The sequence below is a fragment of the Elephas maximus genome, chromosome 8 (genome assembly GCF_024166365.1).
Source record: "Elephas maximus indicus isolate mEleMax1 chromosome 8, mEleMax1 primary haplotype, whole genome shotgun sequence".
NCBI classification, from domain to species: Eukaryota; Metazoa; Chordata; class Mammalia; order Proboscidea; family Elephantidae; genus Elephas; species Elephas maximus.
This window is the reverse complement of record NC_064826.1, coordinates 47,064,568-47,089,420: the sequence shown is the minus strand read 5'-3', so window position 1 is coordinate 47,089,420 and position 24,853 is coordinate 47,064,568. Positions and strand designations below refer to the sequence as shown.

General features: G+C 39.3%; 1 protein-coding gene across 1 annotated transcript in view; it reads left to right on the top strand.

Annotated features, from left to right (window-relative positions):
* The first annotated feature begins 2,681 nt into the window (after window positions 1–2,681).
* GSAP (gamma-secretase activating protein) overlaps window positions 2,682–24,853 on the top strand; it is a 99,602-nt gene continuing 77,430 nt past the window's right edge. The window contains exons 1-3 of the mRNA XM_049893082.1: window positions 2,682–2,869; window positions 22,549–22,622; window positions 23,563–23,619. Of these exons, the coding sequence (XP_049749039.1) occupies window positions 2,761–2,869; window positions 22,549–22,622; window positions 23,563–23,619 (240 nt within the window). The 5' untranslated portion in view covers window positions 2,682–2,760. The remainder of the gene's footprint in view (window positions 2,870–22,548; window positions 22,623–23,562; window positions 23,620–24,853) is intronic.

Sequence of the window (24,853 nt, the reverse complement as noted above, 5' to 3'; positions counted from 1 at the left end):
AAAAGTTTGAAGATCAGTAAAGAATGTCTCCTTGATTTGGGATGCCCATTTATTTTATTAGGATCACTGTGTAGTGATGTGCACAGAGTAGATATATTTTGGAAGACTTCTGGACTTCTCTACCTACCCCCTTGGCTCCTGAATTTTGGAGTGAGTTCTCTGCTCTGCACCTAATTAACACATGCTCAGTAACAAGCAAGCAAACAGAGAAAGAAAACAGCTCTTATTTTCAAAGCATAATGTAGCTAGACCAGTGCTTCTCAAACTTTAATGTACACACGAATCATCTGGGGATCTTGTTAAAAGCAGATTCTGATTCAGTGTGTCTAGGGGCCTAAGACATTCCTTTCAAACAAGCTCCCAGGTAAAGCCACTGGGAAGATGTGAGAAGAACTGAGTAAAGAAGATGGATGACAAGTTTTCAAATTATTTCTGATAGTAGTACTTAAAATGTCCTCTATCCTTGACAAATGGGCATTCACTTACCCTTCATGCCACCTTGTCACAGGCTCTCACGATCTTTGGTTACTTCTTGCTTCTCTATTTCCTAATTATTTCTCTTCTCTTTCAAAACTAATAGTTCCCCTTGTCCCATGCAGAGAAGCTTCCCCCACCCTCTGATGTCCTGGAGTTGGCTAGCAGGCATTATGCCCATAGTGTGACACTTAAGTGGCCTTTTCAAGGCACTTTGCCAAGGAAAGACAGTTCCTTCCCTAGGAGAAATTCTGTTGATAGTAACTACAGTTTAAGTAAAACCTTTGAACTTGTTACATAGATTTAATGAAAAAGAATTCTGGGTATACATGTGCTTGCTTTTTTTTTCCCTCAAGACTTTGCTTGGCTCCCCAATTCAGATCTCTCCTTGAATATCAGTTATTCAGAGGACCTCCCCGAGTGCCTGATAGAAAATAGATTCTACTCCCCACCCCTGTCACTTTGTTTCCTTTCCAATTCCAGTTGACCTGAAATTGATTCTGACTCATGGCGACCCCATGTGGGTTCCCTTAAACCCACTGCCGTCAAGTCGATTCCGACTCACAGTGACCCTACAGGACAGAGTAGAACTGCCCCATAGTGTTTCCAAGGATTGCCTGGTGGATTTGAACTGCGGACCTTTCGGTTAGCAACTGTAGCTCTTAACCACTGTGCCATCAGGGTTTCCTTACTCTGCTTTAATTTTCTTCATAGAATTCATCACTATCTGAAGGTGTTCCATATTTACTTGTTTATGCTCAGCATGAATGTATATCCCAAGTGAGCAGAAGTGTGAGCAGAAATGCCCTATGTCTCCTTCACTGATACATTCACTGTCTCTAGAATAATGCCTGGCATATAGTAGGCATTCAATAAGTATTTATTGAATGAATGAATGTTACCTAATTTAGACGTCAGAAAGGGTACAAAACTGAAACAAAGCAATGTCATAAATAAATTGTGGCCTTTTTATCCTGTGGCAGTGAGCTGCCAGTCAAGGTCTTCTGCACTGAGAAATGAGGACAGCTCAGTTTTAGGGAAAATAATAACCTGGAGTTGATGTTCAAGATGGATTGGATATGGCGGTGCCAAATGAACACTGACTAATAAGTTTAGCACGATGTGTACACGAGGGAACAAAAAGAAAGCTAAGGAAAGATGAGATTCTTAAGAATTAACACTGAGCTGACGGGTAGGGGCAGGGAGGTGGATGAGAAGGCACCTGGGATGACAGGGAAGAATGAGAGCTCCTTTTTTTTACGTGAATCTCCACAAAAAAGTGGGAATCCTAGACAATTCACCTTCTGCAAAGCCAGTGTAAGGGAACAGCTTAAATGGACAAAGACGACCCTGTTTGTGTTAAGCTGATTAACCCTTTCCAGTTTCTCCAGTGTCTCCAGTATCTCTCTTAAAACAGAATCACCTTCTCCACACATTAACTCCTGCTATTTACTACCTAAATACTACTAATAAAACACCACCGCCGGACACTGGGTCCAATAGACTTCGGAGGCCTCCAGCTTCTGACCCTGCGGTGAACTTGAACCTCCTCAGGGGACCCAGCTAGTGACACCTCTCTTCAGCCCAGTGGCTCCCAAATTTTGCTGTACATTGGAAACACTTGAAGATTAAAAAAAAAGCCTGGCACCCACATTCTAATTTGATTAGTATGGACATCTGGATTTTTGAAAACTCCTCAGGAAATTCTAATGTTCAGCAAGTTTGAATGGGCTAACCACACCTCTTCCAGGGCTGCCTGTACTCTCCTTCCCCGGCCAAGGCTGCACGGAGTGACAGAAGGTTGTTCTCTGTGCTTCAATCGCATCTCACCTGCTTAATAAGGTTCATCAGCCTGGCAGGGGCACCTGGAAGTCTGCCTTATGAGAAAGGAAAGATGAATGCAGCCACTGTGAAAACCACCATATAAATATCTGACAATTGCACGAATCACCGCCCCTCCCCCGCCCCCGCCGTCGTCCCCGCATCCTCCTGCACGCAGAGCGCACGCTGAGGCCTCCCGGCCCGGCGGGTCTGGTCTTCACGGCCCTGCCCAGCGCCGGTCTGGGGTTGCTACGGGGGAGGGGGACGCGGAGCCGGGAAGAGGCGGCGCTCGGGACTCTCCGCCGTGGCGACAGCAGAACCGAAAGCAGCAGCCGGGCGGCCGGGCGGGGGCGAAGGAAGGGGGCGGGCGCGGGCGCGGGCCGGGGCAGGGCGAGCTGGCGCGCGGAGGGCCGGGAATGCCCGGGGCGCGGGTCCCCACAGCCGCCGGTGGCCCGCGTCCGGGCGATGGCTCTGCGTCTCGTCGCCGACTTCGATCTCCAGAGGGACGTGCTCCCGGGGCTGCTGGCGCAGCGGGCGGCGCCGGCTGTCGCTGGGGCCCCAGGCGGCGGCGCAGGTGCGGGAGACGCGCGTTGGGGGCGGCTGGCCTGGGGGAGGACGGGAGTCCTGAGCCAGTCATACCTGGGGGCGCCCAGAAGGGGCTGGTGGGCGCGGGCCCGGTGGGGAGCAGCCTGTGGCCCCGGCCAAAATGTGAAGTTGGCGCCGCCTAAGGGGTGAGGTACCGTCTCTGCAGACCCAGCTTCTTAGGCTTTGCCACCCTCACCCCTGTCTTCGAGGTGGAGGTTGGAGGTGCAGAGCCGAGGCAAAGTCATAGCTGGGTTGCATCACTTTCTCGAACGAGTTCTGCGTCTGACTTGCTTGTTACCCGAAGTAATTCACCCTCAATTGGAAGGCCGGGGACACTAGTGGTACCCTCAGCATCACCTCATGTGGGGGAAGGTATGGAGGAGCAGCTGCCTGAACTCTCCTTCCCAGGCAAAGGTTGCCAGGAGTGGGAGAGTGTCGTTCTCTGCTTCAGTCGGTCGCATCTTACCAGTCTAGGAAGGCTCATCAGCCTGGTAGGGGCTCTTGGAAGTTCGCTTTATGAAAAAGGAAAGATGAATGTGGCCACTATGAAAACCACCATATAAACACGGAACAATTGTACAATTCGTCCCCACATTTGTGGGGGGACGAATTGTGCAACTGTTACGTGTGAACAGCGTCAGTGATTTAAGGGACATAGTCCTTCCTGGGTGAAGTGCAAGAGGGCAGGGGCCAGCTTTCAGGCCCTGAGCCGTGAACCGAGTGCCTGCTGTGCTCCAAAGAAGCACCAAACCATCTCCACCAGCACCAAGCACACCACCTGTGTAGGCCAGCAAATGGGGGGAGTGGGACAAAGTGATGCTCAGATTTCCTGCCCCACTTTTTCAGGGAGAACTGGAATACATTCCCAATATTTGAGGCCTTGTTTATCATCTGCCACAAAAGCCTTTGTTTTGATTTTGGTGAAACAGTGAAAAGTTACTTTCTGAACCTTCCCAGCCTTTGTCTACTTCAAAGAAGAGGCATTTGGTGGTTTCCTAGTTTTTTCTTTTTAAGAAGAGAAATTTTTTAAAAATTGTGCTTTAGATGAAGGTTTACAGGAAAACCAGTTTCTCATTAAATAGTTAGTACACATATTTTTCTATGACATTGGTTAACAACCTCGTGACATGTCAACACTCTCCCTTCTCAAGCTTGGGTCCCTCATTACCAGCTTTCCTGTTCGCTCCTGCCTTCCAGACCTTGCCCCTGGCCTGGTGTGCCCCTTTAGTCTCGCTTTGTTTTATGGGCCTGTCCAATCTTTGGCTGAGGGGTGAACCTCAGGAGTGACTTCATTACTGAGCTGAAAGGGTGTCTGGGGGCCATACTCTCAGAGGTTCTCCAGTCTCTGTCAGGACAGCAAGTCTGGTCTTTCTTTTTGAGTTAGAATTTTGTTGAACATTTTTCCCCAACTCTGTCCAGGACCCTCTATTGTGATCCCTGTCAGAGCAGTCAGTGGTAGAAGCCAAGCACCATCTAGTTGTACCGGGCTCAGTCTGGTGGAGGCCATGGTAGATGTGATCCATTCATCCTTTGGGCTAGTCTTTCCGTTGTATCTTTAGTTTTCTTCATTCTTCCTTGCTCCCAACCAGGTGAGACCAGTGGAGTATCCTAGATGGCCACTCACAGGCTTTTAAGACTCCAGATGCTACTGACCAAAGTAGAATGTAGAACATTTTTTAAGAAGAGAAATTTATTGTAAACGACAGTGTATCTTCAGGGCTTAAATTCAGCTTTAAGGCAGTGATGCCTCTGGGTCCCACCTAGTGCATTGGACCATCCACTTCTGTGTGTTTGCCTTTCTTTCTCTGGTTTTCCTTAAACATTGTGGACTGTTTGAGGGCATTTTTTGGAGGGGTATTAAATTACTCCTATCTGCAACTTCTTCCCTCCTGTCCTATGGCTTGTAGCGGAATTATTTGTAGGTTTCATTGCCTTGATATATTGGTTATTAGTTCTAAATAAAGAATCATATATGTTTGTGTAGCTCAAGGCTTAAGTTTGCTGTTAATAGCATTATTAGTACAGTTTCATGAGTGGGATGGGATGAGATGGGGAGAGGAATTTGAAAAATCTCCCAAATGACTAAAGAGCTTTTGAAGGCTTAATTTTTTGAAATGCATTAGACATTTCCAAGTCTATTTTCCACCACAAAGTAGGCTTTTCTTTAAACTCACACCTTGTCTAGCTAAATGGCAGTTGACTGCAAATATGCCTTTAGATGAAATGTGAAATGCCACAGTCACCTGTTTCAGTAATGTGGGTTGTGATTGAAATGCTGTGTCTGACCCAGTTGGATTCTTGGCTTCTTTGTATCTTTCATTTCAGCTGTGAAGAAATTTAAAGTTGTGTATTGACCTTCTACCAAACAACAGATACTCTGTTGGTAAACCTACTAGAAATACAAGCTTTTTGGATATTGGTAGTATTTTGTTCTTACAGAGCATCTTGGTAAGTTGTTAGCCCCATTATATATATTAAGGGAAATTGCTACCTCCAATAATCACTAGTGGGTGGTGGCTCAAAAGAACACAAGTTAAGCTTCTCAATTCCTCTTCTATAATTTGTAGCACTGGTAGGGGAATCTGGGATTCTGTTTTATTTCTAGCACAGCGTTACTCCACACCTTTGTGCAAATTATTTTTTTTTCTAAGTCCCAGCTTTTCAAATGTAAATTATGAATAATTACATGATTGTAATGTCTCCTCCTTGCAGCTTGCTTTCTAAATTTGAAGCCTTAGTATTTTTACATCAACAAATACAATTGAAGATTTCTTAGTGGTGCTAATACTCGTGAAGTATGACATATTCTTGGCAAAATAACCAGTGAGATATGCTAAGTCAGCCATAGAAATTCTGTGCCTATGGGATAGCATTTTAGTCAACAAGGGGTTGAAGAGTAAGGAGACCACATCTGGTTACTGCATCTGTTCCTGGTCCAGAGCTGAATTTTGGGAAAATGGTTTCTCTTAAAACATGGAGAAAATATTTGTTCTTTCAAAAATTAAAACAATTATACAAAAAGATATTTAAACATATATAAGCTGTAAAGTGGAAACCCTGGTGGTGTAGTGGTTAAGTGCTGTGGCTGCCAGCCCAAAAGATTGGCAGTTCAAATCCACCAGGTGCTCCTCAGAAACTCTATGGGGCAGTTCTACCCTGTCCTATAGGGTCGCTATGAGTCGGAATCAACTTGACAGTAATGGGTTTGGTTTTTTTTTTTTTTTTGGAAACTGTAAAGAATAACAATAAAAAAATAAAGCAAAGCCAAGCGCTCAACTACCCAGCTTAAAAGTAGAACAGTATCAAGACTTTTGAAGGCTCTTATGTGCCCCTATCCGATCCTGTTCCTATCTCTGTCCCTCAACCCCCAGAGGTAACAACTACTTTAACTTTTATGTTTTCAGCATTTCTTTGATTTACAGTTTTAACCCATATGTATATCTCCCTAAGGAATATCATTTCATTTTGCTCGTTTGTCAATGTTAAATAAATGAAAAGCATAATATATGTTTTCTTTTTGCTTTTTCCACCTTAATATTGTGAGATTTATCCATGTTGATTGCTGTAGTTGTAGGTCATTCATTTTCATTGCTGTATAGTATTCTATTGTGTAAGTATACAACAATATGGTAGACATGGAGATGTACTGCCAAGATTCCCCTTTCAAGGAAGTACTTGTCCCAGCTCACGCAGTGGAGTACTATTACTGTAATACTGATGCTATAATCTGATTTTATTTTTTTCCATATTAATAGTGAGTTGTTCCAGTATCACTAGCCGCATAGTTCTTTCTGTTCTCACTGATAGCAAAGTCACTTGAGTTACACATCAAGTTTCCATATATGTGTGAGTCTCCTTTTCTGGGTTCTTTATTGTGTTCCACTGGTAATTTGAGATGACAACATTTTAATAATTATGCTTTATGTTAAGTCTTGATTATTGGTAGGTTAAGTCCCTTCATCTTAGTCGTCTTCTTGGTTGTTGTATACCCTTTGCCCTTTCTTATGTATTTTGGAATCAGCCTGTCAAATTTTACTGAAAACTCTATCGGAATATTGATTGGAGCTGCATTCTATCTATAAATCAGCTTGAGGAGATCTTCCCAACCTTGAACAAAGTATAGCTTGCTATTTTTTAGGCCCTCTTTAACGTCTTTTAACAAGTTTTAGAATTTTCTCCCTGAAAATTCTGCACACCTTTTGCTAGATTTATTCCTAGGTTATGTGTTGTTGTTGTTGCTCTGATGAATGGCACGTTTCAAAGCATTACATGTTTTAACTTTTGCTGGTATATAGCAATGCAGTTGATTTTATATATCGATTTTTGATTCTAATGCTTAATCCTTTGTTGGACTGGATCATACCCTCAAGAAACAAAGAAAAGTTTTGTGGGATGTACATTTTCTAAGGTTTACATGTCATATGTATTTAAGACAAAATAATGTAAGTTTTCTTTCCCCATCTTCTGGCTTGCTTTGATTTGTCTCTGATTTATGGTATACCAGATTGATTCAGACTTTCAAATGTTGTCATCATTAATCTTGGCCAGGGAAGTGATATATTTTACCAGGTGACTGATTCAAAAGTAATAATTTTTTGTTGTTGTTGTTGTGCTCCCTGTATACTGCCAGACTGACTTGATGGCCAGGCAGTTGGCTTAGTCTCGTTGTTTTCATTTGTTGTTTCACTACTCTTTTCCAGCACCCTTCCTTTTTTCTTCCCCTACTTTCCTAGTGTCCTTTTTGAATGCTCATTTATTTTTTTAATGCTTCTCTTTTATTATCATAAAAATATACATCATACAACATTTGCCAATTCAACATTTTTCAGGTGTACAATTTAGTGATATCAATTATATTAATTATGTTGTACAGCCATTACCCTTAATTGATGCCAAATTTCCCATCACCAGAAACAGAAACCCACTGCCTCTAAAACAATGGTTCCCCTTTTCTTCCTCCCTCCCACCCCTGGTGACCACTAAAACATATTGTTCTCCATACATTTGCCTACGTTTTAATGCTTCTTAACCAATTACCCCATCCTTGTTTTATCTTCTTTTATTCAGAATATGAAATATAAATCACATGATGATGTTTACTTCATAGGTTTAGGAACTCTAATATCTGGTAATGTTGCACCTGAGGACTTATATGTGAATTACTAACAGAATAGGAATGCCATAGGTATGATCATATTTCATTACTTCTTGGTTTATGTATTGGGAACTAGTTAAAGTTTTTGTGTAAGACTGTGTGACCCATTTCCCACAAGTATAGTCATTGGAAAGACAAGAAATACTTTTGATTTTTGTCTTATTGCAATTAGGAACCAAATTTACACATTTGGCAAGCATTTTCCTGTGAAGTAAAATCACTTATACCTGGCAAAGAGTAGGTTGGAATGGATGAGACTATCTGGTAAACCAGCTTCTGTTTTTACATGCGCTAGGACTTGCCAAGACAGTAAATATCTAGGTACTGTCCTTTCTTCTGTAGATTTACTTGTGCAAATATCTTATTTATCAAAATGCTACATTTTTTCTTCATGGGCCCTGAGTACACAGAACTGTAAACTTAAACCTCATTTCCTCATTTGAAATGCTAAACTTCCTCCTCTGGACTTTCCAGTGATGACCTACTGGGAGAAGAGTCAGAATGAATAAGCAAATAGTCTGTTGACTACTTCTTCTAAAAGGGTGTGTCTAAAACATAAATAACTGAGTAATCTGGGGGAAGAAGGGCTGTTGGGCTAATGTGTGTATGGTAAGACATTACTCTCTGGATTTGCAACATCGCCAAATTTGTCTAACAAATGTCCTTGAAATGGCAACCACGTACTTAACTACAGAATTAATGGAAGTCTGTGGTTATTGTGGAGGCCTGGTGGTGCAGTGGTTAAGAGCTCAACTGCTAATCAAAAGGTTGACAGTTCAAGTCCACCAGCTGCTCCTTGGAAACCCTATGGGGCAGTTCTACTCTGTCCTGTAGGGTCGCTATGAGTTGGAACCAACTCCCTGGCAATAGATCTGGTTTTTTTTGGTTTGCAGTTACTATCCACTGTGCCCATGGAAGCATTATTTTTATTATTTCTTTTACTTTGTCTACCATAGTTACACTATAAGCCAGTCCTAGTTTTGCTGCCTAATGAAAATTGCTTCATCTGTAATGTAAATATGTAATTCAGTGGTTCTCAATCCTTGCTGCACATTAGAAAAACCTGGGAAATTGAAACGTACACACATACCCCAGAGACTGGGCTCCACACCAGCCCTAATAAAAGTAGAATGTTTTGGGTATAGTTTGGGTATCAGTGTTGTTTTAAAAGTTCCCCGATGATTCCAACACACAGCCAGAGTGGAGAACCACTGGCTTAATGGAATAAGTATATATCATTTATTGTAATCTGCACATGTTTTGGAAATTTTTGTTTTCTTAATCTTTTAGTGATTTGAAAATAGATGTGCTTTTGCAAGGAATTGGATTTTCTTAGCAAGATTTCATGTGAAAGAGTTTATCTTGGCTAAAGCATTTTAAGTGTACTTTTGAGCTGGTCTCTCCCAGCATCCTTAGAATCTTGAAAGAAAATAAATACTTCTCAAAATATTGACCCATTGCATTCCAGAAGTTGTCAGAATCATGTGCAGAACAAAAAGGAACTCACCAAAATTCTTTTTAGATGTCTTCAAAATCTACGTTCAAAGGATTTTTGGGTAATTACTCACTTTCCATTGTAAGCTTGATACAGGAAGCTTAGCTGATTGTTATGTTTACCTTTTTCTATGTTTGAGATCAGTCTGTGCCACTTTTTCACTGTATGATGTTAGCCAAGGTTCTTAACCTGATTGAAACTCAATTTTTTAATCAGTACAATGGGCCTATAATACTTTGTGCATGGTATGGACAAGCTCAGCTCAGAATAAAACTCTGAATTGTGAAGGTTTATTTAGCACTACAGAGCCCTGGTGGTGCAGTGGTTAAGAGCTTGGCTGCTAACCAAAAGGTAGGCAGTTCGAATCCACCAACCACTCCTTGGAAACCCTATAGCGCAGATCTACTCTGTCTTATAGGGTCATTATGAGTTGGAATCAACTTGACAGCAGTATGTTTCATATTTTTTGGTATTTAGCACTACAGGAGTCCTTGAATAGCACAGATGCTGAAGTGCTCAGCTACTAGCCGAAATGTTTGCTGTTTGAATCCACCCAGAGGCTCATTGGAGGACAAGCCTGGCGATATGCTTCTGAAAGATCAGAGCCTTGAAAACTCTATGGGGCAGTTCTACTCTGCACACATGGGATCACCATGAGTTGAAATTGTCTCGACAGCAAAAACAACATTTAGTACTAAGCTAATTGTTTGAATTATATTATTCTCTTAAGAGGCCAATGTATTATCCTTATTTTTTCTTGAATCTAGTCAGTGGGAAGTGTGTCTGACAGCTCAGAATGTGGAAAAATGTATACACTCATGTATAAAAAACACTTTCCACTCCTTCCCCACTTCCCCTAGAAAGTCCACACAGCTTCTTCCTGCGAGGGGTGGGGAAGAGAGATCCCAGGATGAAGCCTGAGTTCTCAATGAAACTTGCCCTTCCTCTCTAAATATTTCTCTGCCCCAGTTACAATGCAGGAATCCAGGTCACCAATTTTTCTAGTATGTTATCTTTTTAATTAGTAATACAAACTGAAATTTGCTCTGAGTTAAAGAATATTTTGCAATCAAGTCTGACTCTTAGAATTTGAGAATTTGTCATAATGTAATGATATATTTAACATCTAAGAAGCTTAAGAAATTTAATTTTGGAAAACTTTTGGGGGAATTGCAGAAATATGTATTTTTCCCCAATTAATGATGATAATATTAGTGCCATATTTGTCAATGTTTAGATCTTTTAACTGTAGAATTGGGAAAAATATCTCAAAATCTTAGAAGAAAGATCATTATCGGGTAATTTATAAGTTAAATGTTTCAAGTAAAGAATTTTTATCTTCTTTATTAGAATATGTCCTATATACAGAAAACTATACGAATCATAAGTGTACAGTTCAGTTACTTTTTAAAAAGTGAACACACTCATGTAACTAGAACTCAGAGGAGGAAACAAAATATTAACAGTACCCCAAAGGTCTCCTTCATGCTCTCTTCTGGTAATTACTCATCTAACACTGTAGATTCATTTTCAGACTTTGTATGCAAATTGAATCACAGAGTTTGTGCCTTTTTTTGGGAGGGGAGAGGGCAGAGGATCTGAACTTTTTTTTTCAATTATTTATATTGTATTGTCATAGCATGCTACTCCTTTCTCATTGCTGTATAGTGTTCCATTGTTTGAATATATCAAAATTTATCCATTCTTCTCTTGAGGACAATTTGGGTTTCCAGTTTGGCTGTTATGAAATGTAGTGCAAAAGACATTTTTGTATGTATCCTTTGATTTTATATATATATATGTGTGTGTGTGTGTGTATGTCAGCAAAGGATACATACAAAGAATGTCTGTTGCACTATAGTTCGTAACAGGAAACTGGAAACCCCAAATGACATTCTTATATGTATCCTTTGGAAAAAAAAATATGTATGTACACACACGTGTGTATGTATATGTATTATAAAACCCCAACCCAGTGCCGTCGAGTTGATTCTGACTCATAGCGACCCTGTAGGACAGAGTAGAACTGGACCATAGAGTTTCCAAGGAGTGCCTGGTGGATTCGAACTGCTGACCTCTTGGTTAGCAGTCATAGCACTTAACTACTATGCCATAAGAAAAAAAAAAACCCAAACCCGTGTGTGTGTGTGTGTGTATATATATATTCATATACATATATATAATGGATTACACCTCAACATAAAGAAAACAAAAATCCTCACAACTGGACCAATAAGCAACATCGTGGTAAACAGAGAAAAGGCTAAGGTTGTCAAGGATTTCATTTTACTTGAATTCACAATCAGTGCTATAGAGGCAGCAGTCAAGAAATCAAACGACACATTGCATTGGACAAATCTGCTGCAAAAGACCTCTTTAAAGTGATAAAAAGTAAAAGTGTCAAGGCAGGGCCAAGATGGCTAACTAGCCAGAAACCTGTGCTGAACTCTTTTGCAACAAAGACCTGAAAAAACAAGTGAACCTATTATATATATGACAGTCGACGAACCTTGAGCATCAAGTGTAGAATTAAGGAATCAATCTGAGTGACTGGGGAACAAGAGACAGTGCAGAAGCAGCGACGAGTTGCTGAGCCCATGCAGCTCCTCAGCTCCGATTCCTTGGTGCCGTTCTTTGGTGTGAATGCGGTGGGGCTGATGGTAGTTTCCTGAGACACTGCAGCTTCAGCGAAAGAAGGCAAGCAAAGAGGTGCACCCCTGACCCTGTGGCGTGTCTACAGCCAGGCTGGCCACAGCGTTTAAGAAGCGGCTGCTTCAGTAAAAGAAGGCAAATGAAATGCCGGCACCCTGACACCCTGGTGTGACAGCCATGGGTCTGGCTGTGGGGTTTAGGACAAAGCTGCTTCAGTGAAAGAAGACAATCTTAGGAAGCAGCCCTAACCCCCTGGGGCAATCCCAGCAGGGATGCAGCCAGCACACACAGGCTACACACGCCTCTGGAATCTGAGATAAAACAGCACTCTCAACACAAGCTAAGTGATTCTGTCTAATTTACTGCATGGATCTAATAGCTCCTTCTTCTGAAAGTACTCTCTCCTATCTACCTGATCCCCCTCACCCCCCCCCCCCACCCCAGCCAACTGCATTAACAGTTGAATTCCCTGGGCCTGAGATAGAATCTGCTGCACCCTCTTGGAGCCATTCTCCTGGCCTGGGAGAAGAAGCAAACTGACAAACGGGGAAAAAATACCTCCCCAGCTCCCCTAATCTGGAAGCCCAGAATGGAAGCAGCTCCAATCCAGGCATAAGTGATCACAGACTTTGGCTTTCACCCCTACAGGGATCCAGATGACTATTATAATGCAAGGGCAAATCTGTTAGAGGTCTGACTGTAATTGTTTCAGCTGTGCAGTGGAGAGGCAGGTTTTGGAGATCTGAAACCACTCTGCCTATTAAACAGAGCCCTCTCCTACCCACAACAGGGACCTGAGGGCTGGAGGCTCCACCCATGCCACCTAGCCACCTGTGAAAGGGGTCTGAGGATAGTGGTGCCTTGTAGTCTATACAGGTATAAGCACTGGGTGCCTAAGGTACAGCTGCAGAGCCCACCCACCAGAGCACTCTAGAGAACAGAGACACTAATTCCTCACTGACACTTGGGGGAAGGCTCTCAGCACCCTACCTTCCTCAGAGTGTGACTGCCTGCCGCTACCAGAAACCAGTGCATACAACCATCACCACTATTCCTCTAAGATAGTAGGTGAGAACTTACACCACACTAGGTGACTGACTATCAGGACACCTGAGCTGATTCTATACAAGAATAGTGAATGGACTCCTAGGCTTATGTACCTGGTAATAGATCTAGCCATCTGGTAACAGGAAATAGTGCTTCAAGGCTCCAGTAATCAAGTCAGTGCACTCTAGTAGCCTATTTGGGTACACTGAAACAAAACAAAGCAAGAAGCTAGGACACAGTGAACAAATATAAAATTAATTATTACAATAACTTAAAGATGGCTTGGAGACAGCAGTCGATATCAAATTACATAAAGAAGCAGACCATGATTGCTTCAACAATCTCCCAAAACAGAGAATCAAGGACTCTCTTGGATGAAGAAGCATTCCTGGAATTGCCAGACATGGAACAAAAGATTAATATACAGAACACTTCAAGACATCAGGAACGAGATCAGGCAATGTACAGAAAAAGCCAAGGAACACACAGATAAAGCAGTTGAAGAAATGAAAAACATTATTAAAGAACATAATGAAAAATTTAATAAGCTGCAAGAATCCATAGAGAGACAGCATTCAGAAATCCAAAAGATTAATAATAAAATTACAGAATTAGACAACTCAATAGGAAGTCAGAGGAGCAGAATTGAGGACCTGGAATGCAGAATTGGGAGATGGAGGATAAGGCACTTGACATCAACATATTTGAAGAAAAATCAGATAAAAGAATTAAAAAAAATGAAGAAACCCTAAGAATCATATGAGACTCTTATCAAGAATAACTTGTGAGTGATTGGAGTACCAGAACAGGGAGGGATAACAGAAAATACAGAGAGAAGTGTTGAAGATTTTTTAGCAGAAAACTTCCCTGACATCATGAAAGATGAAAAAATATCTATCCAAGGTGCTCATTGAACTCCATACAAGGTAGATCCCAAAAGAAAGCCACCAAGACATATTATCAGCAAACTTGCCAAAACCAAAGATAAAGAGAAAATTTTAAGAGCAGTCAGGGATAAGCAAAAAGTCACCTACAAAGGAGAATCAATAAGAATAAGTTCGGACTAATCGGCAGAAACTGTGCAGGCAAGAAGGCAGTGGTGACATGTACAGAGCACTGAAGGAGAAAAATTGCCTGCCAAGAATCATATATCCAGCAAAATTGTCTCTCAAATATGAAGGCGAAATTAAGATATGTACAGATAAACACAACCTTAGGGAATTTGCAAAAACCAAACCAAAACTAAAAGAAATACTAAACAGAATTCTCTGGTTAGAAAATCAATAATATCCGATATCAACACCATACTAGAATGCAGAACAAAGGCATCCAGATATCAACTCAGAGAGGGAAATCACAAAAATAAAATAAGACTAAAAAAAAAAAAAAAAAAAGCTCAAAACAGGGAATCAGTGATGTCATCATGTAAAAGTTGACAATAATCAATAAAGAGGGACTAAATAAAGTAGACATAGATCTTCCATATGGAGAGGAACTCAAGGTGGTATAGGGAGATATAAGTTAGGCTTATACCTAGAAAAACAGAGGTAAATATTGAGGTAACCACAAAGAAGACTAACAATCTCACACTTCAAAATAAAAACCAAGATAAACATAAAGACTCAGCAAAAAACAAATTCAACTACAATGAAAAAGAGGGACACATGATTTACAAAGAAAAACTTCTCAGCACAAAAAAGTAACTGTCAACAACAAACATAAAAAGCCATGAAAATGACAGCACTAAACCCATACCTATCTATAATCACGCTGAATTTAAATGGACTAAATGCACCAATAAAGAGACAGAGAGTAACAGAATGGATAAAAAAACATGATCCAGCTATACGCTGCCTACAAGAGACACACCTTAGACTTAGAGACACAAACAAACTAAAACTCAAAGGATGGAAAAAAATATATCAAGCAAACAACAATCAAAAAAGAGCAGGAGTGGCAATATCAATTTCTGACAAAATAGACTTTAAAGTTAAATCCACCACAAAGGATAAGGAAGGACACTATATAATGATTAAAGGGACAATATACCAAGAAGATATAACCATATTAAATATTTTTGGACCCAATGACAGGCTGCGAGATACTTAAATAAACTCTAACAGCATAGAAAAGTAAGACAGCTGCACAATTATAGTAGGAGACTTTAACACACCACTTTTGTTGAAGAACAGGACATCCAGTAAGAAGCTCAGTAAAGACACGGGAGATCTAAGTGCCACAATCAACCAACTTGACCTCATAGACATATATAGAACATTCACCCAAAAGCTGCAAAGTATACCTTCTTTCCTAGTGCACATGGAACATTCTCTAGAATAGACCACATATTAGGTGATAAAGCAACCCTTAGCAGAATCCAAAATATTGAAATATTACAAAGCATCTTCTCTGACCATAAGGCCATAAAAGTAGAAATCAATAACAGAAAAAGCAGGCAAAAGAAATCAAACACTTGGAAACTGAACAGTACCCTGCTCAAAAAAGACTGGGTTACAGAAGACATGAAGGAGGGCATAAAGAAATTCATAGAATACAATGAAAATGAAAACACTTCTTAACAGAACCTTTGGGACACAGCAAAAGCAGTGATCAGAAGTCAATTTATATCAATAAATTTATATCACACATCCAAAAAGAAGAAAGGGCCAAAATCAAAGAGTTATCCCTACAACTTGAACAAATAGAAAGAGAGCAACAAAAGAAACCCACAGGCACCAGAAGAAAACAAATAATAAAAATTAGAGCTGAACTAAATGAAATAGAAAACCAAAAAACAATTGAAAGAATTAACAAGACCAAAAGCTGGTTTTTTGAAAAACTCAACAAAATTGATAAACCACTGGCCAAACTGACAAAAGAAAAACAGGAGAGGAAGCAAATAACCCAAATAAGAAATGAGATGGGGATATTACAACAGACCCAACTGAAAAGAATCATATCAGATTACTATGAAAAACAATACTCAAACAAATTTGAAAACCTAGAAGAAATGGATGAATTCCTAGAAACACACAACCTACCTAAACTAACACAAACAGAAGTAGAACAACTAAATAGACCCATAAAAAAGAAGAGATTGAAAAGGGAATCAAAAAACTCCCAAACAAGAAAAAGCCCTGGCCTGGACAGCTTCACTGCAGAGTTCTACCAAACTTTTAGAGAAGAGTTATCACCACTACTACTAAGGTATTTCAGAGCATAGAAAAGGACGGAATACTACCAAACTCATTCTATGAAGGCAGCATATCCCTGATACCATAAAAAAAGAAAATTACAGTCTTATATCCCTTATGAACTTAGATGCAAAAATCCTCAACAAAATTCCAGCCAATAAAATTCAACAACATATGTAAAAAGTAATTGACCATGACCAAGTGGGATTCATACCAGGTATGCAGGGATGGTTCAACATTAGAAAAACAATTAATGTAATTCATCATATAAATAAAACAAAAGACAAGAGCCACATGATTTTATCAATTGATGTAGAAAAGGCATTTAACAAAGTTCAATGCCCATTCTTGTTAAAAACTCTCAGCAAAATAGGAATAGAAGGAAAATTCCTTAACATAACAAAGGGCGTTTATACAAGGCCAACAGCCAACATCACCCTAAATGGAGAGAGCCTGAAAACATTCCTCTTGAGAATGGGAACCAGACAAGGATGCCCTTTATCACCACTCTTATTCAACATTGTCCTGGAGGTCTTAGCCAGAGCAATTAGGCTAGATAAAGAAATAAAGGGCATCCAGTTTGGTAAGGAAGAAGTAAAAGTATTTCCATTTACAGATGATCTTATACACTGAAAACCCTAAAGAATCCTCAAGAAAACTACTGAAACTAACAGGAGAGTTCAGCAGAGTATCGGGATGCAAGATAAACATACAAAAATCAGTTGGATTCCTCTACACCAACAAAAAGAACATTGAGGACGAAATCACCAAAACAATACCATTTACAGTAGCCCCCAAGAAGATAAAGTATTTAGGAATAAATCTTACCAGAAATGTAAAAGACCTATACAAAAAAACAAGACTCTACTGCAAGAAACCAAAAGAGAACTACATAAGTGGAAAAGCATACCTTGCTCATAGATAGGAAGACTTAACTTTGTAAACATGTCTATTCTACCAAAAGCCATCTATAGATACAATGCAATTCTGACGCAAATTCCAATGGCATTTTTTAATGAGATGGAGAAACAAATCACCAACTTCATATGGATGGGAAAGGGGTTCCGGATAAGTAATGCATTACTGAAAAAGAACAAAGTAGGAGGCCTCATTCTGCCTGATTTTAGAGCCTATTATTACCGCCACAGTAGTCAAAACAGCCTGGTACTGGTACAACATCAGATACGTAGACCAATGGATCAGAATTGAGAATCCAGACATAAATGCATCCACATATGAGCAGCTGATATTTGACAAAGGCCCAAAGTCAGTTAAGTAGGGAAAAGACAGCCTTTTTAATAAATGGTGCTGGCATAACTGGATATCCATCTGCAAAAAAAATGAAACAAGACCTATACCTCATACCATGCACAAAAATGAACTCAAGATGGATCAAAGACCTAAATATAAAACCTAAAACGATAAAGATCATGGAGGATAAAATAGGGACAATGCTAGGAACCCTAATACAAAACATTACTAAAAATGCAGAAAAGAAACCAGATAACAGGGACGGCTCCTAAAAATCTATGCTCATCCAAAGACTTCACCAAAAGAGTAAAAAGATTATCTACAAACTGGGAAAAAGTTTTTAGCTACGACATTTCCGATCAGTGCCTGAATCTCTAAAATCTACATGATACTGCAAAAACTAAACAACAAGAATACAAATAATGGGCAAATGATATGAACTGGCACTTGACTAAAGAAGACATTCAGGCAGCTAACATATACATGAGGAAATGCTTACGATCATTACCCAAATCAAAACTATAATGAGATTCCATCTCACTCCAACAGGGCTGGCATTAATCCAAAAAACACAAAATAATAAATGTTGAAGAGGTTATGGAGAGACTGGAATACTTATACACTGCTGGTGGGAATGTAAAATGGTACAACCACTTTGGAAATCGATTTGGCGCTTCCGTAAAAAACTAGAAATAGAACTACCATACAATCCAGTTATCTCACTCCTTGGAATATATCCTAGAGAAATAAGAGCCTTTACAGGAACAGATATATGCACACCCATGTTCATTGCAGCACTGTTTACAATAGCAAAAAGATGGGAGCAACCAAGGTGCCGATCAACAGATGAATAGATAAATAAATTATGGTATATTCCCACAATAGAATACTACACATCGATAAAGAACAATGATGAATTCATGAGACATAACACGGAGGAACCTGGAAGACATTATGCTGAATGAAATTAGTCAGTTGCAAAGGACAAATATAAGACCACTATTATAAGAACTCGAGAAATAGTTAAAACAGAAGAAAATATTCTTTGATGGTTACGAGAGGGGGGAGGGAGGGAGAGAGAAAGAGGGGTTTTCACTAATTAGATAGTAGATAAGTTTTCTTTTGGGTGAAGGGAAGGACAACAGACAATACAGTAGAGGTCAATACGACTGGACTAAACCGAAAGCTAAGAAGTTTCCTGAATAAAGTGAACGCTTCGAAGGCCAGCGTGGCAGAGGCGGGGACATGGTTTCAGGGCACATCTGAGTCAATTGGCATAATAAAATCTATTTAGAAAACATTCTACATCCCACTTTGGAGAGTGGTATCTGGGGTCTTAAACACTAGCAAGCGGCCATCTAAGATGCATCAATTGGTCTCAATCCATCTGGAGCAAAGGAGAATAAAGAACACCAAAGACAGAAGGTAATTATAAGCCCAAGAGACAGAAAGGGCCTCATGACTACATCAGCCTGAGACCAGAAAAGTAGATGTCGCCCAGCTACAACTGACGACTGCCCTGAGGGAGCAGGAGAGCAGTGGGATGCAGACCTCAAATTCTCATGAAAAGGCCAGACTTAATGGTCTTACTGAGACTGGAAGGACCTCGGAGGTAATGGTTGCCAGGCACTCTGTTAGCCCAAGACAGGAACCATTCCCAAAGCCAAGTCTTTAGACAGGGATTGGACTGGACTATGGGTTAGAAAATGGTACTGGTAAAGAATGAGCTTCTTGGGTCAAGTAGACACATGAGACTATTTTGGCATCTCCTGTCTGGAGGGGAGATGAGAGGGCAGAGGGGGCCAGAAGCTGTCCGAATGGACATGAGGAGAGAGAGTAGAGGGAAGAAGTGTGTGGCCTCATTGGGGGAAAGCAATTAGGAGTGTAAAGCAAGGTGTATATAAATTATCGTATGAGAGACTGACTTGATTTGTAAACTTACACTTAAAGCACAATAAAAATTAATTAAAAAAAAAAAAAGTAAAGGTGTCACCTTGAAGACCAAGGTGTGCCTGACCCAAGCCATGGTGTTTTCAATAGCCTCATATGCATGTGAAAGCTGGGCAATGAATAAGAAAGACCAAAGAAGAATTGATTCCTTTGAATTATGGTGTTGGTGAAGAATATTGAATACACCGTGGACTGCCAAAAGAATGAACAAATCTGTCTTGGAAGACGTACAGCCAGAATGCTCCATAGAAGCAAGGATGTCAATACTACCTCTCAAATAGTTTTGGACATGTTATCAGGAAGGATCAGTCCCTGGAGAAGGACATCATGCTGGGTAAAGTAGAGGATCAGTGAAAAAGAAGACTTTCAATGAGATGGATTGACACAGTGGCTGCAACAGTGCTCAAGCATAACAACAATTGTGAGGATGGCTCAGGGCCTGGCAGTGTTTTGTTCTGTTGTACCTAGGGTCGCTATGAGTAGGAACTGGAACTGACTCAATGTCACCTAACCACAATGATGTACACACACAGAATATATATAAATATATATGTATGTTATGTGTGTACATGTCAGCAAAAGATACATAAAAGAATATCTGTTGCACTACAGTTGTACTGTGTACATATATACATGTGTGTATACATATGTATATATATGTACGTATATATATATATATATCCATCACTTATCTGTCATTTTATTGTACTGTGGTGTTTTATGTATTGCTGTGATGCTGGAAGCTATGCCACTGGTATTTCAAATACGTGCAGGGTCATCCATGGTAGACAGGTTTCAGCGGAGCTTCCAGACTAAGCAGACTAGGAAGAACGACCTGGCCCTCTACTTCTGAAAAAATTGGCCAGTGAAAACCTTATGAATAGGTTGGAAGGCACTCAAAATATGACTCCCTGATGAAGATCAAAGACTAGAGCCTTCAGTACGGATTACACCTCAGGACAAAGAAAACAAAAATCCTCACAACTGGACCAATAAGCAACATCCTGATATACAGAGAAAATAATTGAAATTGTCAAGGACTTCGTTTTACTTGGATCTACAATCAACACCCATGGAAGCAGTAGTCAAGAAATCAAACCACTTATTACGTGGGGTGAATCTGCTACAAAAGACCTCATTAGAGTGTTAAAAAGCAAAGGTATCATTTTGTAGGCTAAGGTGTGCCTGACCCACACCATAGTCTTTTCAGTTGCCTCATATGCATATGAAAGCTGGACAATGAAAAAGGAAGACTGAAGAAGAACTGATGCATTTGAATTATGGTGTTGGCGAAGAATATCGAATATACCATGGCCTGCCAGGAGAATGAACAAGTCTGTCATGGAAGAAGTACAGCCAGAATACCCCTTGGAAGCAAGGATGGTGAAACTCTGTCTCATGTACTTTGGACATGTTATCAGAAGGGAGCAGTCCCTGGAGAAGGACATCACACTTGGTAGAGGGTCAAAGAAAGAAGGGAAGACCCTCAATGAGATGGGTTGACAACAGTGACTGCAATGATGGACTCAAGCATAGCAATGATTGTGAGGATGGTGCAGGATCGGGCAACGTTTTGTTCTGTTGTACATAGGGTTGCTATGAGTTGGAACTGACTCGATGGCAGCTAATGAAAATAACATGTATATAACTCACTGTGGTTGAGTCGATCCTGACTCATAACGACCCCATAGGGTTTCTAAGGCTGTAAATCTTTACGGAAGCAGACTGCCACATCTTTCTCCCACGGAGCAGCTGGTGGATTCAAACCGCAAACCTCTTGGTTTGCAGCCGAGTGTTTTAACTACTGCACCACCAGTGTGTGTGTGTGTGTGTGTATGTAGTAGTGCAATTGCTAAGTCATTTATGTTTAGCTTTCATAGATACTGCCAGTTTTCAGTTTATACTCCCATTTGCAGTGTATGAAAGTTCCAGTTGCTTCACATTTCTTGGTATCACATTAAATTATATTATAACATAGTATAATTATTAACATATAATAATTACATTATATTAGAACATAATAAGTCAGGGATATGTGCTGTAATATTTTAACCAATAAAAGAATAACAAAAATATGTAACTGACAAGTTAATAGATGGGAAAATGAAATATAAAAAATGTTGATTAATGCATAAAAGAACAAGAAAAGAGTAAAACAGTGGGATTACATGTAAAACAAATAATAAATGATAGAAATAAACCCAATATATCAGTAATTACTTTAAATGGACTAAATATTCCTATTAAAAGATTAAGATTGTCAGATTGGTAAAAAAAAAAAAAAAACTCTACTAGATACTAGTTATTAGACATGTACCTTAAATATAAGGACATCAGATGACTAATAACAGAAGAATGTTAAAGTTATACCATGTAAATAGTAGCCAAAGAAGCTGATGCAGCTATAGCAATATCAGACAAAGTAGACTTTAAAACGAAAAAAATTATAAGAGGTAAAGGAGGATATTTCATAATGAATGAAAGGGTCAAGCCACTGGGAAACTGTAACAGTTGTAAATTTGTATGCACCTAAAAACATAGTTCAAGATATGTAATGCAAAAGCTGATAGATACTTAAAATTTATTGATATATAACATAGACACAGAAGAGTATACAGATCAAGAGTACGTACAGCTCAGTGAGTTATTGCACAGTTAGCATACCAGTATACTCAAGATATACAGCATTATCAGCTCCTTAGAGGACCCCGTTGTAATCTCTCCCAACTATTATTCCCTTCCTCTTCTCCAAAGGTCATCTACTACTACCAGATAGCTTTGCTTGTTTTTAAATTCTATGGAATAGAATCATTACTAAGTATTCTTTTGTACTTGGCTTCTTTCACTAATATTATATTTGTTATATATGTTTTTAAATATCTCCTACTAAGTATTAACTTGCTATTATTATCTTACCATTTCAGATATTTTAGAAAATTATGACAGCTTACGTGTACTAAATTTTGAAAGAAATGGAAATATTATTTATACCTATAAGGTATGTTTATGTTCTTTTTTGACATAGTTCTATACAATATATTATTGAGGAGTAATGAATAAGAATTGTCCTTTAACCTTTAACATATGATTTTAGTTCTTTATTTTTTCGGTGAGATTTAATATGGTAATTGAAATTTAGTTTTATGAAATGTTTTCTTTTTTAAATAAAATAAAATTGAATGTGTATAATATGTAATGCAGTGCTCAAAATTTTTTGAATAAAAAAATCCATTTTCTATAGGAAAAATGCTATGTAAAAGATTTATAAACCAAATTAATATGTTAAATTTTTAGCTTTGAGAAAAATATGAGTACTCTAAGTTGTCCATCCAGACAGACTAAAGATATGCTGGGACTTTTGAGGTATTATTATTTAACAATGTATTTTCAAAGTTAAGTGTTCTAAGGCAAAATATTCTAACTTTATTGATAACTTTACCGTATTAGAGAAACATGAAAGAATAGTTTCAGTGTTCAGTTTGCTTTGCAAAATTGTATCACTATACTTTTTTTGGTTAAAAAAAGCTATTATTTTAAATCGTATCTAAGGATGATGTATTTAAGGAATTGTTTGATTCAAAAGTTTTACTTATAAGAATATTATAGACCTACTTTAGCCATTCCTAGTATCCGTTGTACCTATTTTCTTAAAGGTAAAAATGGAAATACAAAAAGATTGACTCCTTCACCATGTTAAGTCCTACTATACGGGGTTTTAAAACATGGCCAGGATCCTGCATGTTCATTTCAATTTTGGAGTCCGCATGAGTAGCTAAAACAGGTTCAGTTCCATTCTAACATGGATGGCAAAATACCCTCAAAGTGCTTACTGGTAAGATTAGTTGAATTATTGCAGGTTTTGTTTTGTGTTTAACTAATAACATCCTAGCTTCTAAATAATGATATTTAGTAAACATTTGGTTAAATTTTTCTTTCAGGATGATAAGGGAAGTGTCTTCTTTGGATTATATGATTGCCAAACCAGACAAAATGAGGTAAAAAAAAAAATCACTGTAAACTGTAGATTATTCATTGGTTACTTTACTGCTCTTACATCTTTCTTTCTGCTCTTCCTTTTCCAAGATATAAATCCCCATTTTATCTTCTAAAAATTTGTTTACATATCTTTGCCTGCTTTCTCTTCTCCCTTTTAACATCACCATCCTAAAAAAGTTTTAAAAATTTAAAAAAATGCAAGGATTCCTAGACCCGAAATAAATTCACATTTAACTAAGATAATTTTTAATATCTGCTAAGATCTCTTAGTCCTTTGAAATTTAAATAAAATAAGACCAAACCAATTATTCCAGTATTATGTAGGAATGTAGGAGGTCCAATGGCCTCCCCAAGATTAGTGCGCTCCTAAGAGCTTTGTTAATGGGGCTGGGAGTAGGGCTGCGTTTTTTCTGTGGTGTTTGGCTGCAGTAGGGTGGTTATTGTCTATAAATTTTTTGTCTTGCTAGGCTTCCCCTTTCCTGGCACTTTGCCTAGAAAGAGTAGGCTTTTGTTGGGGCATTTTTTTTGTCTGTTCCTGTTGCCGTTTCCAGATTATTTGTTTCTTCAGCTCCCATTCTGGGATATATGAAGCAAAAAGAAAACCCGGAACTCACCACTGTTTGTTCCTCAGGACACGAGGTCTTTAGATGGTCTGCCTTCTCTCCACTTTTCAGAGTCGTCTTAGGTTTTTTTAAATCCAATGCCCAGGGATTTTTAGCTGTACTTAGTGGAAGAAATAGAAGTGGGTCTACTGTACTTTGGTTTTTCTCTCAAGTTTTAACTGAATAAGCTCTCCTTATAGTATCCAAATGGGAAGCAAAGTATTACTTATTTATGACTAGATGAGTTCCCAATACCTTTTGTCCCTCACCCCTTCTTTCCTCTCCTTCTACTCTCCTTTATGCAAGCTTTCTTTGTTAATGCGTACAAAAGTGGGTGTGACCTAAGCTGGTTGAATACAAATGAATAGTGGACTTTGCTGGGAATTTGGGACTTAAACTCCTCTTTTCTACTGGTTTTGGTGATATGTGAAGTGAGATCTGGAATTGCTGTGGCTTTGGAGAATAGAACTTGGAGCTACCTGGGTGGCCACTGTACGGAGGCTGAAAATGGATTTAATCCCAAAAGCCAAGAGATAGGTCTTACCAGCCATGGGTCAAGCCAGTTCTGAAGCCACATACTCTGTACTATTCAATTCTATAAATCACTAATTGCCTTTTTACATAAGCTGGT